The following is an 18774-nucleotide window of genomic DNA, read 5'->3' as shown; positions in this document are numbered from 1 at the left end:
ATGCACCTGTAACTTCACAAGTATACAGGTAAGAAAAAAAAGGCTAATAGCAATCGGTTTAAAATAATGACATTCCCAATTACCACTTTAAGCACTCTGAATCATAAACAATTTTTTTTTTTCTCTAAACAATCCTGTGTTTTTACTCATTTGCATCCCAACGCAGCAGATCACCTGCAGCCACATGCACTTGCTTTACCATTGGCTGCCCATCAAGAGAAGGCAATGCCAGTGTAATGCGTTTCCTCACAGCCACTTGTAGTCTCAACCAGGGGCACATCTGACAAGGTAACACCACAGCCGGAAGCGCCTGAACAAGGACCTTTGGGTTATCATTAGATATTATTGTAAATGAACGCTGTAAATTAAAAATAGAATGAAACAACCTTTTGATATAGCATTAAAGTACGCCTAACATCAAAACACAATCCCCCATTTTAAAAAGAATTTGGAGGTGTTCGTTTTTTTTTTTTGCCATCTCTGTCTCATTAGTGAGATTTCCCTTCACTTCCTGTAAACTCAACAGGAAGTGAGAGGATACACATGTGAGGCAACCCCCTCTTTGTCACCAGAACAAGTGCACCCATAGGAAGACTTCCCATCTCTGTTCTGACCGCAACTCAAAATGTTGGATTTACTTTCATTTTCAATTCTTGGGAAATCGTTAATCTGAACAATAAAGCTAGCCTCACACAGAATGAACATCTGCCAGTTCCTGATGAATCAGCCTAAATCCGATCCATGAGTCGGCCTCCAACTTGGTTGTCTATCTTGTGATCGCGCTCATCCTCCTCCTCTGGCCCCTTACCTATCTATATTCCTTCACCCCCCCCCCCTTTTTTTTTTTTCCCCCTCCTCCTCGCTCCGGAAGTGAACCATGTATTACTAAGGATTTTATAGCCTTCCTCAGGGACTCCCGCCGCTCACAGACAGCTCCCCATTGGGGTGGGCGGATAGAGGGGAGATCCGTTTACGGTTCTCGGCAACGTTAGCCGTTCTTACTCCCGAGGCGGTGTTATATACAAACCGTGGCCTCCTAGTAATGCCATGACACTGAATTTTCCCTGTCGATGTACTTACGCTGTTTTGATGGTTAAAGCGGGAGTTCACCCGAAAAACAATTTTTTAACATTAGATTGAGGCTCATTTTGTCAAGGGGAATCGGGTGGTTTTTTTTAAAATCAAAGCAGTACTTACCGTTTTAGAGATAGATCTTCTCCGCCGCTTCCGGGTATGTGCTGCGGGACTGGGCGTTCCTATTTGATTGACAGGCTTCCGACAGTCGCATACATCGCGTCACGAGTAGCCGAAAGAAGCCGAACGTCGGTGCGGCTCAATACGGCGCCTGCGCACCGACGTTCGGCTACTTTCGGAAAATCGTGACGCAATGTATGCGACCGTCGGAAGCCTGTCAATCAAATAGGAACACCCAGTCCCGCAGCCCATACCCGGAAGCGGCGGAGAAGATCTATCTCTAAAACGGTAAGTACTGCTTTGATTTAAAAAAAAAACACCCGATTCCCCTTGACAAAACGAGCCTCAATCTAATGTTGAAAATTAAGTTTTTGGGTGAACCTCCACTTTAACTTTCTTACTTAGTGGTAATGCTTCAAGTTTGAAATGTTATGTGTTTTGACTGCGATTACTCCTGTACCGTCTTACGCATGCTACTGGTTGCACCCAGTCCTGACACGTACTGTGAATTTCTGTTTGCTGAATAATCAATAAAATTGTTTACAAAAAAAAAAAATCCGATCCATGGGGAGGCTCTGCCTGCACCATACTGCCTAAAATCCTTCAATCTGAAAAATAAATAATCGAAGGAGCCAGAGGGGGAATTTGTCAGCCGAAAATCGGTCACATCCAGGTCAGAAGCAGTCACTATTCAAGCATTCAGCAGCTGTCAGAATACAATCACCAGGCAGTGGAGATTCCTCCACTCACACTGTTTAGCTATGAATTTATCTTCTGTATATGGCCAGCTTTATGCCGCGTACACACGATCGGAAATTTCGACAACGATGTGAGCTTTTTGTCAGAAATTCCGACCGTGGGTAGACTCCATCGGACATTTTCTGTCGGAATTTCCGACAAGAAAAATTTGAGAGCAAGTTTTTGTCGGAAATTCTGATCGTCTGTATGCAATTCCGACGCACAAAAATCCTACGCATGTATGGAATTTGAGGCATGCTCGGAATCATTGAACTTCATCTCGGCTCGTTGTAGTGTTGTACGTGACCGCGTTCTTGTTTATAAGACAAGTTTATGATGAAATTTGGTCGGAAAAAAATCCACGGTCTTGTTGTCGAAATGCAGATCGTGTGTATGCAGCATAAGAGAGGGAATGTCACCATCAGGGACACAGACAGAATTAAAGCAGAACTAAACCCTCCTATCGTTTTCAGCCAAGGAAGATGCCATCTGGGCCTCTGATCTTCAACTGCCATGGCACTGCACATATGATCAGTTATGACACCAGATATTTGATGGTTTGACAGTTTGGTTGGGAACGCAACCAATGTGATAGATTCCTGGCACTTGCTGGGAATTTAACTATTTTTTTTTAAAAACTGTTAAATCAATGGGTTTACTTCCGCTTTAACAGTTACTTTTTTGGAACATGCCAAATATGTAACTGTCAAACCATCCAATGGCTGGTGTCATAACTGATCACATGTGCAGCAACTGGCAGTTGAAATATAAAAAGATAGTTCACCTTTACAAAAAAAATGCCTATGCAGGTAAAGGGTGTTTGTTTTTATCTACAGATGCCCCTTTAAACAGAGGCCAAAAGATTGTAGTTTCCTTGGCTGAAAACAATAGGAGGGTTTAGTTGCACTTTAAAGAACTTCACCCAAAAGGGGAGGTGCCACTTGTCTGCCCATTTCAGTTTTGGCAGGGAGGGGGTCATTACCTGGTTTTGACAGGTACCCCCTCCTGCTCAGATCACCAAGGTAATCCAGATCGCCCCTTTGCCCGCAGCCTTCTGGGACAAGTTACACGTCCCAGAAAGCTGAGGGACCATTCAGAAACCGCATTGTGGCTCGGGCAGCAGTCACAGCCAGCTTCCCTTAGTAAACAATACAGACCCGAAGACAGCTGAAGGACCGGCTTGAGGACAGCACTGGATCCTTGGACAGGTAAGTGCCCTTATATTAAAAGTCATCAACTACAGTATTTGTAGATGGTGACTTTATATACAAAGGGAAGAACAGCTTTAAAAATTGATGGTTTAGTTCCACTTGTAAAACCTGCCAGCTGTTCTAACCCCTCACCACTATACCAAAATCCCAAATAATAATAATCTTTAGTCATATTCTAAAGCTTATGCAAGTCTAGTGACCCGGGGTTTTCAGATGCATCAATACAACAGAAAGGATGATCCCCAGCCACGATCCTGACCATTTGCATACAGTAAAATTAAGTCAGAAAGCAATGATGGAAATGCAGTGTGTGTATGTTTCTGGTAACCTGCCGTTACTCCCAGCAACCAATCTCCCATTATCTAAACAGAGCTGATCTCCAGCAGTACAAACACTGGCCCTGTAGCTGTCAAGGGGTGCAGTAAAGTTTGACAGGAGGTGTCCCATAGGTAGAGAGCAGAGCCCTATACATCCACAGGTGTCCCACACTGACAGCTCCCCCCTCTGATCCCATTATTACCACCATAATAATGCTGACGAGCAGTAGGTGCCTGTGTCTCCCCAGTGATGGGGGATCAGGAAGAGGCTCCTGTGCCGGTGTGTGTCCACACGGCTCCCCCTCCTCCTCCCTCCGATGACAGTGCAATCCCTCCTCCCAGGCCTCTCCCTCCTCTCCGCACCGCAAACACCTGACGGGGCCCCCCCAGCCTGCTCACACTACCCCACACATAGGGGAGCTCCCGGCCATACACACGTGTGTCAAGTCATAGAGTGTCACCAGGGCGGACACAGTTTGAGGGCCTAAAGCCTCGGCCTGGCAGTGAGGGTGTCCCCGGGAGCTGTGCGGGGGAAGCCGAGGGGGGAGGAAAAACAAGGCCTAGCCAGGGAGACAGGTGTGAGAGCGGAGGGGGGTAGGAGAGGGTGATAGAGGAGGATACATGTCGGAGTATGAGGCCTGCAGGAATGGGGAAGAGGAGCCGGTTACACTGGGGGAGGGAGGGAGGAGGCCCGGGGCCTGAGAACACAGCACTGTGTATGCAGTGTACGGACAGGAGGGCCTGCCCGGGAAGACGTGGGTGTAGACGGCGGAGGAAGGGGGCTCAGTCGGCGGTTTGTCGCCTGTGTCCTCCCCTCGCCACTCACCTTCATGTCGGGACATCCTATCGCTCAGGCCGCCGCCGCTGCAGCTGCTCCTCCGACTCCTCCTCCTAGTGAGAGAGCAGAGAGAGAGTGTGTGTGCTTCCTCTACACCCTCCTCCTCTTCCTCCTCCTGACACACTACACACCAGACTACCTCACCTCATACATATTTCTTCCACCTATCTCCTATGTCAACACACTATGGGGGAACCTTCCTCACACTGTCAGCTGACACCAGCAGCTCTGCCCTGGCCTTCACAATAACAAAAATAAGTCTGCATAGCAAGTTCAATGCATACCAAAATTTACACTCCCTGGGATATTTAGGGCTCATTCTCACAGGTTGCAGAGACCGCAAGAGCCATTTGTTTATGCGTGTGGGCAATCTGCGCTATTATGACCACCAGGGCATGTTTGGATACTAGAAAGATGGGTATACGCAGCGCTGAAAAGAAATGTTTACATTTATAAAAGTCCACAAACGCTCTCACAAAAGTCCATGTTTCTTTTCTGGAGTCACCCAACTCAGACAGACTAGAGTGAAATAATGATATCCTTTACCGAACATCAACACACCCGGCCTCTTACCCAAAATAGTGGACCACTAGGTCATAGGTGGTCAAACAGGCATAGTGTATATCCACAGGCTGGTCACATCTCCACTAAAGCCCCATACACACTATTCGATTTTCTGCAGATATTTGTCTTCAGATTTCCAAAAACCGTGTAGTGCAAGGGTATGCCTGATTGCATACAAATTGAAACTCTTAGGGCCCTTTCAGACGTCTGTCCGCTTTTTTCATCCATCCGATAAACATCCGCTGACACCCGTAATCACCCGCCTCCGCAAAGATCCGATTTTGCAGACGGAAGAATGTCCTATTTTTTCTTCCGTCGGCGGATCGGATGAACACAGACATACGGTCCGTGTTCATCCGATCTCCCCATAGGGGAGAGCGGAGAAAAGACAGGGCGGTCCCTGCACAGTGTGCGGGGACCGCCCTGTCAGCCACCGGCTCAGCGGGGATATACGGAGCGATCCCCGCTGAGCTTACGGACACACGGAGGCGGATTAATGATCCGCCCCGTGTGAAAGGGCCCTTAACCCCTTTCATACAGGGCATTTTCACCCCCTTCCTGCCCAGACCAATTTTTAGTTTTCAGCAGTGTTGCACTTTGAATGACAATTGCGTGGTCATACAACACTATACCCAAATGAAATCTTTATGTTTTTTTTCCCCCCACAAATAGAGCTTTTGTTTAGTGGTATTTGTTCATCTCTGCGTTTTTAATTTTTTGCGCTATAAACAAAAGAAGAGCGATTTTTTTTTTTAAAAACACAAAAAAATCGCAATAATCGTATATTGATTGGTTTGCGTAAAAGTTATAGCGTCTACAAAATAGGTGATAGATTTATGGCATTTTTATTTTATAATTTTTTTTACTAGTAATGGCGGCGATCTGCGATTTTTTTATTGTGACCGTGACATTGCGGCGAACACATCGGACACTTTTGACACGTTTTTGGGACCATTCACATTTTTACAGTGATTAGTGCTATAAATATGCACTGATTACTATGTAAATGTGACTGGCAGGGAAGGGGTTAACCACTAGGGGGCGCTGAAGGGGTTAAAATGTTCCCTATAGTGTGTTCTAACTGTAGGGAGAGGGGACTCACAAGGGGAGGAGACCGATGTGTGTTCCTCTGTACTGGGAACACAGCATTGGTCTCCTCACCTCTGACAGGAGGTGGATCTGTGTGTTTACACACACAGATCCACACTCCTGCCGTGATTACCAGCAATCGCGGGTGCCCGGCGGCAATCGCAGCCGCCGGGCAGGCGTGCCGGGTCACGAGCGGTGCCGCGGACGCGCGCGCCCTAGAACGCCGGGAATACAGGACGTCATATGACGTCCACCCGGATCGAGGGAGGGTTCCTGCCGACGTCATTTGACAATGCTTCGGTAGGGAAGTGGTTAAAGGGGTTGTAAAGATTTGTTTTTTATTTTCTAAATAGGATTCTTTAAGCTAGTGCATTGTTGGTTCACTTACCTTTTCCTTCGATTTACCTTCTCAATGTTTTTTTTCTTTGTCTGAATTTCTCACTTAGGCCCCGTACACACGACCAAACATGTATGCTGAAACTGGTCCGCGGGCCAGTTTCAGCATACATGTTCGGTCGTGTGTAGGCGCGAGCAGGCCGAATTCCAGCAAACATTTGCCCGCCGGGCCTTTTCCCAGCGGGCAAATATTCCTGGACGTGTTTTAAAACCGTCCGCTGGAATCCTGCCCGCTCGGACATGTACGGTCGTCAGTACAGACCTACCGTACATGTCCGAGCGCCCGCCGTCCCTCGCATGCGTGGAATGACTTCGACGCATGCGTGGAAGCCTTTAAATGGCAGGCCCGCCCACGTCGCCGCGTCATCGTCGCGGCAACGGCGCGGACACGCCCCGCGTAGTGTTTACGCGCGGACTTCTGTACGATGGTTAGTACAACCATCGTACAGAAGCCCTCTGGCAGGCATGTACGGTGAAAACGGTCCGACGGACCGGTTTCACCGTACATGTTTGCTTGTGAGTACCCGGCCTTACTGTTTCTCCTCAGTAAGCTTGCCCCCATCATTCGAGCCGTTCTGGCTGGGGGTTAGTCAACATGCTCGCCCCCTCCCTTGGGACTACATCCCTGCGGGGAGACGCTGTGTTCACATATATTTTATGGTTTTAGTAAATCTGAAGACAAAAATCTGCAGAAAATCTAATGACGCGTACACGCGGTCGGACTTTCCGACAACAAATGTTCCATGTGAGCTTGTTGTCGGAAAATCTGATCGTGTGTATGCTCTGACAGCAAATGTTTGAGAGCTGGTTGAAAATTCCGATCGTCTGTAGCCAATTCCAACGCACAAAAATCCTACGCATGCTCGAAATTAATTTGACGCATGCTCGGAATCATTGAATTTAATTTTTCTCGGCTCGTCGTAGTGTTGTACGTCACTGCCTTCTTGGCGATCAAATTTCCGACAACATTTGTGTGACTGTGTGTATGCAAGACAAGTTTGAGCGAACATCCATCGGAAAAAAATCCACAGTTTTGATGTCGGAATGTCCGATTGTGTGTACGCAGCATAGTAGTGTGTAGTGTTGCTCAAGAATATTCGCATTGCGAATATTCGTTCCGAATATGGCATATTCGAGTATTCGCGAATAACTCGAATTTCGCGGCCAATATTCGCTATTCCGAATATTCATATTTTTTCAAATTTATTTTTAAAACAGATCACATCCTAGTGATCTCCATCGACATCTAAAAGCATTGCTGGTATGATTAGAGACCCTGGGCCGAGTAGCTAAGCTGAGGCGATCCTTTTATGTTGCCGAATATTCGCAATCGCGAATATTCGATTTCCGAATATTCGCGAATACTTTCTCCGCCCTTCTTTTGCATCAGAGCCAATCAGAGTTCTCCTACCACAGTTGTCAGAGGTTAGCAACCTCCATAGCAACCAATAGGAACCTGCCTGCACGACCAGTATATAAGATCACTCCCAGCAGTATTTCAGTGCAGATTCACAAGGTGGCTAGAGAGAGTGGAGTGTTTCTGTGTGATCTTAGGGCCAAATCCTCAGCCAGGCGGCGTAACTTAACTTTCAGCAGTTAAGTTACACTGACTTAAAGTTTTTACCTAAGTGCCTGATCCTCAAAGCACTTACGTAAAAATTTCAAGCAGTGTAAGTTAAGTGCCGCCGTTGTAAGGCGTTCCTCCTCTCCGGGGGGCGTTTACAATTTAAATGAGGCGCGCTCCCGCGCCGGCCGTACTGCGCATGCGTGTGACGTCATTTTCCCGACGTGCATCGCGCGAACGTAATTGACGCCGGGCGGCTTTGTGGATTGCGACGGGACACTAAAGTTACGACGGGTGAAAAAAAGACGCGCCGGGAAAACAAATAATTATAAAAAAAAATGACAGCGTCGCTCGGCATGCATTCCTGAGGGAGAACTCCATGCCAATTTTCAATGAAAAAAACGGCATGGGTTCCCCCTCAGGAGCATACCAGGCCCTTAGGTCTGTTATGGGTTGTAAGGAGACCCCCCTCCGCCGCAAAATTGACGTAGGGGGTCCCCCTACAATCCATACCAGACCCGTATCCAAAGCACGCTACCCGGCCAGCCAGGAAGGGAGTGGGGACGAGCGAGCGCCCCCCCCCCCTCCTGAGCCGTGCCAGGCCGCATGCCCTCAACATGGGGGGTTGGGTGCTCTGGGGCAGGGGGGCGCACTGCGGGCCCCCCCACCCCAGAGCACCCTGTCCCCATGTTGATGAGGACAGGACCTCTTCCCGACAACCCTTGCCATTGGTTGTCGGGGTCTGCGGGCGGAGGCTTATCGGAATCTGGGAGTCCCCTTTAATAAGGGGGCCCCCAGATACCGGCCCCCCACCCTAAGTGAATGGATATGGGGTACATCGTACCCCTATCCATTCACCTGTAGGCAAAAAGTAAAAGTTAATAAACACACAACACAAGGCTTTTTAAAATATTTTATTATTCTGCTCCGGACGCCCCCCCTGTCTTCGTTCTTAGCTCAATTACCAGGGGGGGGCTTCTTCTTCCACTCTCCGGGGGTCTTCTCCGCTCTCCGGGGGTGTTCCGCTCTCCGGGGGGGGCTTCTCCGGACTCCGGGGGGCTTCTTCCATCTTCTCCCCTCTTCCGCTCTTGACTCGGCGAACCCCGGTTCTTCTGCAGCTGTCCGGTGCCTTCTTCTTCAGCGCTGGCTGCCTGCTATGTTTGTGTGTTAGCTCGATTTCAAACAGGCAGCCGGCGCGGTCTTCTGTGGCGTCAGGGTCTTCTGGTCTTCTCCCCTCTTCCGATGTTGCCTCGTCGCCTGTTGTCGCTGTAATGATGGAAGCGCGCCTTGCATCACATTTATATAGGCATCGCCGTCCCATCATGCTCCGGCAGGTACCCACGTGGTGGGTGCCTACCCACGTGCACCCACCACGTGGGTACCTACCGGAGCATGATGGGACGGTGATGCCTATATAAATGTGATGCAAGGCGCGCTTCCATCATTACAGCGACAACAGGCGACGAGGCAACATCGGAAGAGGGGAGAAGACCAGAAGACCCTGACGCCACAGAAGACCGCGCCGGCTGCCTGTTTGAAATCGAGCTAACACACAAACATAGCAGGCAGCCAGCGCTGAAGAAGAAGGCACCGGACAGCTGCAGAAGAACCGGGGTTCGCCGAGTCAAGAGCGGAAGAGGGGAGAAGATGGAAGAAGCCCCCCGGAGTCCGGAGAAGCCCCCCCCGGAGAGCGGAACACCCCCGGAGAGCGGAGAAGACCCCCGGAGAGTGGAAGAAGAAGCCCCCCCCTGGTAATTGAGCTAATAACGAAGACAGGGGGGGCGTCCGGAGCAGAATAATAAAATATTTTAAAAAGCCTTGTGTTGTGTGTTTATTAACTTTTACTTTTTGCCTACAGGTGAATGGATAGGGGTACGATGTACCCCATATCCATTCACTTAGGGTGGGGGGCCGGTATCTGGGGGCCCCCTTATTAAAGGGGACTCCCAGATTCCGATAAGCCTCCGCCCGCAGACCCCGACAACCAATGGCAAGGGTTGTCGGGAAGAGGTCCTGTCCTCATCAACATGGGGACAGGGTGCTCTGGGGTGGGGGGGCCCGCAGTGCGCCCCCCTGCCCCAGAGCACCCAACCCCCCATGTTGAGGGCATGCGGCCTGGCACGGCTCAGGAGGGGGGGGGGCGCTCGCTCGTCCCCACTCCCTTCCTGGCTGGCCGGGTAGCGTGCTTTGGATACGGGTCTGGTATGGATTGTAGGGGGACCCCCTACGTCAATTTTGCGGCGGAGGGGGGTCTCCTTACAACCCATAACAGACCTAAGGGCCTGGTATGCTCCTGAGGGGGAACCCATGCCGTTTTTTTCATTGAAAATTGGCATGGAGTTCTCCCTCTGGAATGCATACCAAATGCCGTCGCTTGAATGGGCCTTTACAAGGTGTGACTAACTTTACACCTTGTAAAAGCAGCCCTAGTTTTACACCAGGCAAACTAACACTTACGGCGAAAAAACTAGGTACAAAAGCTTTGAGGATCGCCCTAAGTGCTAATTTGCATACTAACAGAGGCATTTCGACTCGAAATGCCCCCAGTGGCGGATGCGGTACTGCATCCTAAGATCCGGCAGTGTAAGTCCCTTACAGATGTCGGATCTTCTGCCTAACTTAGGAAAACTGCTTCTGAGGATCAGTTCCAAAGTTAGAACCAGAGATACGACGGCTTACGCCAGAGTATCTCTTTTGTGGATTTGCCCCTTAGAGCTTAGAGCATCAGCATTGTGCTTCCTATAGTGCTTTCAGTTCTGATTTTCATGCTAATAAACTGCTTTTTTCAAAGCAAAAGACCCAACAGCTTTTGTAAAAGCTCAGATTTGTGTTGTTTTGTCCAGGTTAGTGTAGCTTAGTGTTAGATAGATTTCTGTGTAGTTAGTGTAAGTGTACATTTCTTTAAGGTAGCTTAGTTTAGTGTGTGTTTAGTGTCTGTGTTTTGTGTCTAAAAAAAAAAAAAAAAAAAAAAAAAATAGCTTTAGTTTAGTCATATAAGTTTGTGTAAGTAGAGTTAGTGTTTGTTTAGTGCATATTAGTTTAGTATTTGTAGTCCTCGTCTTTGTCCTTGTCAGTCAGTGTAAAAAAAAACAAAAAAAAACCCAATTTTTTTTTAGCTTTAGTTTAGTCATATAAGTTTGTGTAAGTAGAGTTAGTGTTTGGTGCATATTAGTTTAGTATTTGTAGTCCTCGTCCTTGTCTGCGTCCTTCAGTCTAAAAAAAAAAAAAAAAAACCCAAAAAAGTTTTAGGTGTTGTATTTTTTTTCTAGTTTAGTAGCTGTCTACGTCTTTGTCTGCGTCTTTGTCTGCGTCTTTGTCTGCGTGCCTGTCTTGCTGAAAAAACAAACACTCCTTTCTCACATTCCCCCCCCCCCCAATAAAGTTTACCCCCCCCCCACATCAGCAAGTATGAGCAGCATACTTGGCCGTGGCTGTGGCAGCAGGGGTAGGGGAGTTACTCCCAGTGCTGGGTCTGTGCCAGCACGGGGTACCTCTCGCGCCCCTACTAGTGGTAGAGGATCAGGTGGAAGGGGAGTCCGCCTCATCCGCGACTTTTTTCCCTCGGGCAGCCGCCCGATATTGCCTTCTCAGGCTCTATTAGTGTTGGAGTATATGGGGCACAGCAGTGCCACTGAGTCGTCAGTCCCGACTCCCAGTAGCACCACCAGTACACTGGTGCCTTTAGGACCCACCCCCAGCCCCCAAGAGTCCAGCCTCTTACTGTTTGACAGCGACAGTGAGAGGGATATCTTGGGGGAGGCCCTGCATCAGGCAGACCTCCAGTTCTGTCCTGATGGTCAGGACCTTTTTGAAGGGATGATGGAGGAGGAGGATGGGGTACCTGCTGTCAGTATCCCAGAGACATCCCTTCCAAGTGGTGCTGGTGTTTTTGGGCAGGAAACACCCGCACCTAGTCAGACCCAGGCGTCGGTGAGGGGCAGCGGAGACAGGCTAGCGGCTCCATGTCAGCTGGTTCCCTCAGACCACCACATTTCAGCCCTGGGTCTGACATATCTGGGGGCGAAGAGGAGGGTGACCCAACATGGGTGCCACCTGCCTTGTCGGTTCACAGCAGCAGTGACGACAAGGAAGGTAGGCACCCTGGGGAAACGGTGCGCCAGGTCACCAGGGAGACCAGCGTCAGGGTCTCCACTGGTGATGGCAGCAGGAGGTGTCAGCAGCAGCAGCAGGCAGCTCCACCTGTGCGCACCGAGTCCCAGCAGGTGCAAGTCAGCGTCACCCCATCTGACAGGAGGGCGGCGCTGAAGTCACCTGTCTGGGCCTACTTCACCCTGGTAGCAGATAACCAGACCATAGCCATCTGCCAGATCTGTCGTGCCAGGGTGAAGAGAGGGAAGTGCTTGGCTCGGGTGGGTACCACAGCTCTGAACCAGCACCTGAGAATCAACCACTGGCGGGACTATGACCAGATGAAGCGTGGTGGTGGTAACAGCGTCACCACCACAAATGAGCAGGGTACAGCAGCCCCTGCCACAGCTTTATCTGTTCCCAGCAGGTCATGCCCCCCCCCGCTCCCTCTAGTAGAGGTACTGGTACCGGCAGCCAGACCTCTACTTCCACAGCACCCTCCTTGTCTGTGTCCTGCACTGCCGTCCGGCGCCAGGCGTCGCTTTCCGACGCCTTCGAACGCACCACTCCCTTCCCCCCTGGAGACCGATGTGTGCGTTCCCTCAATGGGCTCCTGGCAAGGGTTATTGCCCAACATCTGCTTCCCTTCAACATTGTTGACTGCAACCCTTTCAGGCAGATGTTGGAGCAGGCCCAACCCCAATGGCGTGTCCCCAGGCGCCATTTCTTTGCCAGGACTGGTGTCCCTGCCCTACACCAGCACATTGTGCAGAATGTAACCCTGTCGCTGGATCACGCTGTCAGCGACAGGGTGCATCTCACAATGGATGGCTGGACAAGCAGGCATGGGCAGGGCCGGTATATCAGCTTCACGGCCCATTGGGTTTCCCTCCGAGGCGCCGGGGAGGGATCGGCGGCATCAGATTTTGTGGTGCCGCCCTGGGGTGTCCAGGGGAGAACTGCTGGTCTCCGTCAAGCCACTGTCTCCGCAGCTGCTGAGCCTCCCAGCAAGCGCCCCCGTAGCTACTCAAGTGTGGGGCACGTGCGCTGTCAGGCCGTGCTCCAGCTTGTTAGTCTAGGGGACCGGAGACACACTGGAAAAGAAGTACTGACCGCACTTCAGGCTCAGGTCCAGAAGTGGCTGACACCCCGAAGGCTCCAGGCAGGTATGGTTGTCTGTGACAACGGCAGCAACCTACTCTCCGCCCTCCAGGCTGGCAGTCTGACCCACGTGCCCTGTCTGGCACATGTCCTCAACCTCGTGGTGCAGAAGTTCCTGCGCACCTATCCCGGGTTGAGTGACATTGTGCTAAGGGTACGTAGGATTGCCAGCCACTTCAGGCGCTCCCCAACCGCTACCGCGTCCCTGTCCAAGTTGCAGCGGGACAACAGCCTGCCCCTTCACAGGCTGATTGTGGACAGTGTGACGCGGTGGAACTCCACCCTCCACATGCTGGAGAGGTTGTGGGAGCAGCGAAGGGCGGTGAAGGAATACCTGCTGGAGCAAGGCACTGCCGGGCCATCACAAACACTCCCGTACATCACCAGTGCGGAGTGGGGGCAGATACACCAGGTCTGCCATGTGTTGGCCCCTTTCGAGCAGGCGACCAAGATGGTGAGCAAAAAACAAAAGAACAAAAGCTGGACAGCCGCACTCCGCACTCAGCCATGACTAAGCACTGACGCCAGTGCGAAACGTTGGCCATACTGATTTTTGTGGGCTTGCAGTGACTGTATGCACAGTTGAAAATAAAAGACATCTCTTTTAAAGAAAATTTTGGAGTGCGGCTGTCCAGCTTTTGTTCTTTTGTTTTTTGCTATTACCGCATCGCCAGCACCCTGGTGGTTCAACAACCCCTGATCATCAAGAGGCTCACCTGGAGCGGTGAGAATTCTGGCAAGATGGTGAGCAGGGAGCATGTCAGCCTCAATAACGTGCTCCCTATAGTGTTCCTGCTGGACAGGGCACTAGATCGCCTGCTCGAAGCTGGGGAGAGTGCCTTGGTGGAGCAGGAGGAGGCAAACACTGCTCCACCAAGACCAGGCCCAGGACGAGGAGGAGGAGGATGATGATTATGAGGAGGTTACTGGTGACGTCCTGGAGTCAGGGCCTGGTCAGGAGGGAGAGCCGGTGTTGGGGGCACCGATAGTCTGGGGGTTGGGCATCTCTGAGCGCGAGCAGCAGCGCCTCCAGCATGAAGAGTCAGACATCATGGACCCGGGCAGCCATGAGGAGTCACATCGGGCTGTGCTCTTCCCCATGGCTGCCCACACTGAGATGCCTCAGGAGGGACCCCCGGGTTAAGACTATCAAGGAGAGGGATGAATTTTGGATGGCCACCCTTTTGGATCCAAGATGCAAGGGGAAACTGGAGCAGTTCCTCCCAGCCAGCCGGATGCAGCACCGGATGGAGGAACTGCAGGCACGCATAGTCAGCCGGTTGGAGCAGGCAACTCCCCGGCCTCCAGTTGTCCCCCCTCATCTCACCCAGCAGGTGGCTGCACCCAGCAGCAGCAGCCGAGCAGGGGACCTAATGGGTGAGATGAGGATGTTCTTCCAATCTGAGCGACCCAGTACCAGCAGCAGCAGCAGTCACCACCAGCGGCTGACCCACATGGTGGCAGACTACATGGGGTCCGTCGGTGCTTCTGACAGTATGAGCACCGACGACCCCATGGAGTACTGGGTTGCCAGATTAGACACCTGCCGCGAGCTCTCTCAGTATGCGCTGGAGTTATTGTCTTGCCCCCCCTCCAGCGTACTATCTGAGCGGACATTCAGCGCTGCAGGTGGGGTGGTCACGGACAAGAGGACCCGTCTGTCCACAGACTCCGTGGACAGACTCACATTCATCAAGATGAATGAGTCCTGGATCGGCGGTGACTTTCTGGCACCCGCCTTCGGTTCAGGGCGCTGAAAGGTCCCTTGTCATTCATTCCCTGATGTATTTATACCTTTGAAACTCATAGTGGGCAGGTAGTGTTAAGGGCATAAATATTTCCATGCTGCGTCATTAAGCCACTATAAGGAGTCCTGATGCTGCTGCCACATTATTTTGAAAAGTAATTGCTCATCACGAATTTAAAAAGTCACGTATAGCATAGAAATAACGTTAACCAACTTTTAAATTATGAGGCACTATGGTATAGTCAGGCTACAGCTACTTAAGGCCTGTGCCATTCTGCTTTTCAAATTTAATCACCATGCTACTGCAACTTCAAGCTTTTGTAATTTTGCCACCATATGGGCTCCATACTGCTAATGCCAAAAGGCTGAGTGATTATGTACCGATATATTACTCATACTGCTGCTGTCACCTTTTGTCCGAGAGATTTGCCACTTTCTATTACTACTGCTGCTGCTGATGGCACCTCTTGCCCGAGCTATTTGCCATTTTTATTACTCTTACCGCTGCTGCTGCTGCTGCTGATGGCACCTCTTGCCCGAGTGATTTGCCATTTTTATTACTCTTACCGCTGCTGCTGCTGATGGCACCTCTTGCCCGAGTGATTTGCCATTTTTATTACTCTTACCACTGCTGCTGTTCATGGCACCTCTTGCCCGAGTGATTTGACACTATATTGTCTACTATTACTACTACTGCTGCTGCTCACAACACCTATGTCACAAGTTATTTGCCACTATATACTACTATTACCACTGCTGCTGCTGCTGTTCATGGCACCTCTTGCCCGAGTGATTTGACACTATATTGTCTACTATTACTACTACTGCTGCTGCTCAGTCACGACACCTATGTCACAAGTTATTTGCCACTATATACTACTATTACCACTGCTGCTGCTGCTGTTCATGGCACCTCTTGCCCGAGTGATTTGACACTATATTGTCTACTATTACTACTACTGCTGCTGCTCAGTCACGACACCTATGTCACGAGTTATTTGCCACTATATACTACTATTACCACTGCTGCTGCTGCTGTTCATGGCACCTCTTGCCCGAGTGATTTGACACTATATTGTCTACTATTACTACTACTGCTGCTGCTCAGTCACGACACCTATGTCACAAGTTATTTGCCACTATATACTACTATTACCACTGCTGCTGCTGCTGTTCATGGTACCTCTTGCCCGAGTGATTTGACACTATATTGTCTACTATTACTACTACTGCTGCTGCTCACGACACCTATGTCACAAGTTATTTGCCACTATATACTACTATTACCACTGCTGCTGCTGCTGTTCATGGCACCTCTTGCCCGAGTGATTTGACACTATATTGTCTACTATTACTACTACTGCTGCTGCTCAGTCACGACACCTATGTCACAAGTTATTTGCCACTATATACTACTATTACCACTGCTGCTGCTGCTGTTCATGGCACCTCTTGCCCGAGTGATTTGACACTATATTGTCTACTATTACTACTACTGCTGCTGCTCAGTCACGACACCTATGTCACAAGTTATTTGCCACTATATACTACTATTACCACTGCTGCTGCTGCTGTTCATGGCACCTCTTTCCCTAGTGATTTGACACTATATTGTCTACTATTACTACTACTGCTGCTGCTCAGTCACGACACCTATGTCACGAGTTATTTGCCACTATATACTACTATTACCACTGCTGCTGCTGCTGTTCATCATGGCACCTCTTGCCCGAGTGATTTGACACTATATTGTCTACTATTACTACTGCTGCTGCTCACGACACCTATGTCAGTTATTTGCCACTATATACTACTATTACCACTACTGCTGCTGTCAAGTCTTGCCCAAGTGTTTAGATGCTATCTAGTACTATTACCACTACTGCTTGTAAATGTTGCCTGTGTGATAATTACATTATATTTTAATACTACTGCTGCTGCCTTCATGCTGAGTAATGCTTCATGACCTCTCTGGCACAGCGGATCCACCAACAGCCTCCGCTACAAGCTACCAGACCGGATCGTAACAGCAAGTGTGACTAAAACACTGAACTTTATGTTAAACCCTGGTTTGCGGCCTTTATACTGCAACCATTATCCTGTCTGCAAGAGCAAATCTGCACTCTCTCTCTCTTTCTCGCTCTCTCTCTCTATATCTATATATATATATTGTAGCTTTTGTTATATTAATTTTTCAACAGTTTAGTTTGTGTTAGTAGTGTCTGTGTCCGTGTATTTAAGTTTGTCTTAGGTTTGTGTTAAATAAAATAATAGTATAAAATGTTTTTGGTTATTATGAAGTTAGATGTGTTGATGTTGATGTTGATGTGTTAGATGTGAAGTTAGATGTGTTGAAAAACCTAACAATCTCAATAAGAAAGGAAACATTTTAAAAGAATAACATTTTTTATTAAAAGAAAAAAATTTTTAATGTAATTTTGCATGAGCTTGTGAAGCTCAGCCATCGCGTCAAAATTCTTCCTCTGCTGTTGCTCCAGCTGTTGGTTTTGGAGGTCTAGGATCCGCATTTTGCGGCGATTTGACCGGATTTTATCATTGGTCCTCTGGATGAGACTGTGGTTTTCCTCCATCTTTTTTAAAACTGTTATTATATAAGAAAAAAAAATAGGATTTCAAAGACCGTTACCAAATAAATAATATATATATGTTGCTTATTAAACAATCATTATCATGTCTATACAATTGTTATGTGTCTAGCACATATACTTCTTTTATAAATACCATATTATTGTTCTGAAATCTGACGGGTGCGCTTTAAATGCTGTCCATTTTTATATCTACAACTTATTGTTGAAATGTTATTAATCTTTGTGCACATATTTACCCTCCTGACTGAGGCTCACAGGAACCGTCTCATCCTCCTGCTCCTCTTCTCCATCACCCGATTCACCAGGAGTTTGGGGGGGGTTGCAGCTCCTCCTCTTGCTCCTCAACAGGAGCTGGGGGTGGTAAACACTGGGAGGGCCCTGGCTGCTCCTCATCCCTCTCCTGCTGTGCATTCTCCTCCTGCTCCTCCTGTGCATCCTCCTCCTGCTCCTCCTCTTCATCCTCCTCTTCCTCCTCTGCGGCCTATCGCCTTGTGCGCTTGGGGCGCACAGATGGTAGAGGAGCTCCTATAATAACACAATGTTCATATATGTAAAAATGATTTCTAATAACGTATGCAAATTCTGTGTACTCTGCTGTATTGTATATGAATACAAATGTATTTATATAGACAGTTAACCAATGGGATAATGTTATATTAAAGGGTCTTGCTGGCACTACAGGGGACTGAGTGTGAGCTGGGCTGCCACCATGGTAAAATGAGCTGTTTGTGTTTCCTTTGTATTATTCTGAAGATCTCATGTTAAAAAAAGGGCCTGATGGAGTACACGGGATTACTATGATAACCCCACGCCTAGCACAGGAATTTAGTGGTAATTGAGTTATAAAATACCACCCCTTCCCCTTTAACCCACCACACCACCACTTTAATTCCATGGTTTAACTTGATGGAATAATGATAGAAAAGGGGGAGAAGGTTTCAATTCCCCCTTTTCTCATGGGAAAGCGGCAGGACTTAATAAAATTAGTAGTGACGGTTTCAAGTTCCCCTTTTGGGAACCTAATAGGGCTCTTTAGGTGTAAGCTGGTCCTCACGTGGCCTAGTTAGCTGGAAAACGTGTTTTCCTGTTTTTTTGGTGAGCACGAGGTAATCACGCGGCCTACACGTGCTTTTCCCGCACTTTTTAGGCCTGTGGGCCTGGTACCAGTTGGTTCTGGAAAAATCCAGTGTTAGTTAGGGGTATATAAGTAGGGTTCCATCAGCCTTGCTCTCTGTCGCCTCAGTAGACAGGACTGTG

At 49.0% G+C, this 18774-nt stretch overlaps 1 protein-coding gene across 1 annotated transcript in view; it reads right to left on the bottom strand.

Moving 5' to 3' along the window:
- Positions 1 to 4417, bottom strand: part of KCMF1 (potassium channel modulatory factor 1) — a 67418-nt gene extending 63001 nt beyond the window's left edge. The window contains exon 1 of the mRNA XM_040324937.1: positions 4287 to 4417. Coding sequence (XP_040180871.1) covers positions 4287 to 4302 — 16 coding nt within the window. The 5' untranslated portion in view covers positions 4303 to 4417. The remainder of the gene's footprint in view (positions 1 to 4286) is intronic.
- Positions 4418 to 18774: the final 14357 nt, after the last annotated feature.

This window comes from Rana temporaria, chromosome 1 (genome assembly GCF_905171775.1).
Source record: "Rana temporaria chromosome 1, aRanTem1.1, whole genome shotgun sequence".
Lineage (NCBI taxonomy): Eukaryota > Metazoa > Chordata > Amphibia > Anura > Ranidae > Rana > Rana temporaria.
The sequence above is the reverse complement of the archived record's forward strand: the minus strand, read 5'-3'. Positions and strand labels throughout refer to the sequence as shown.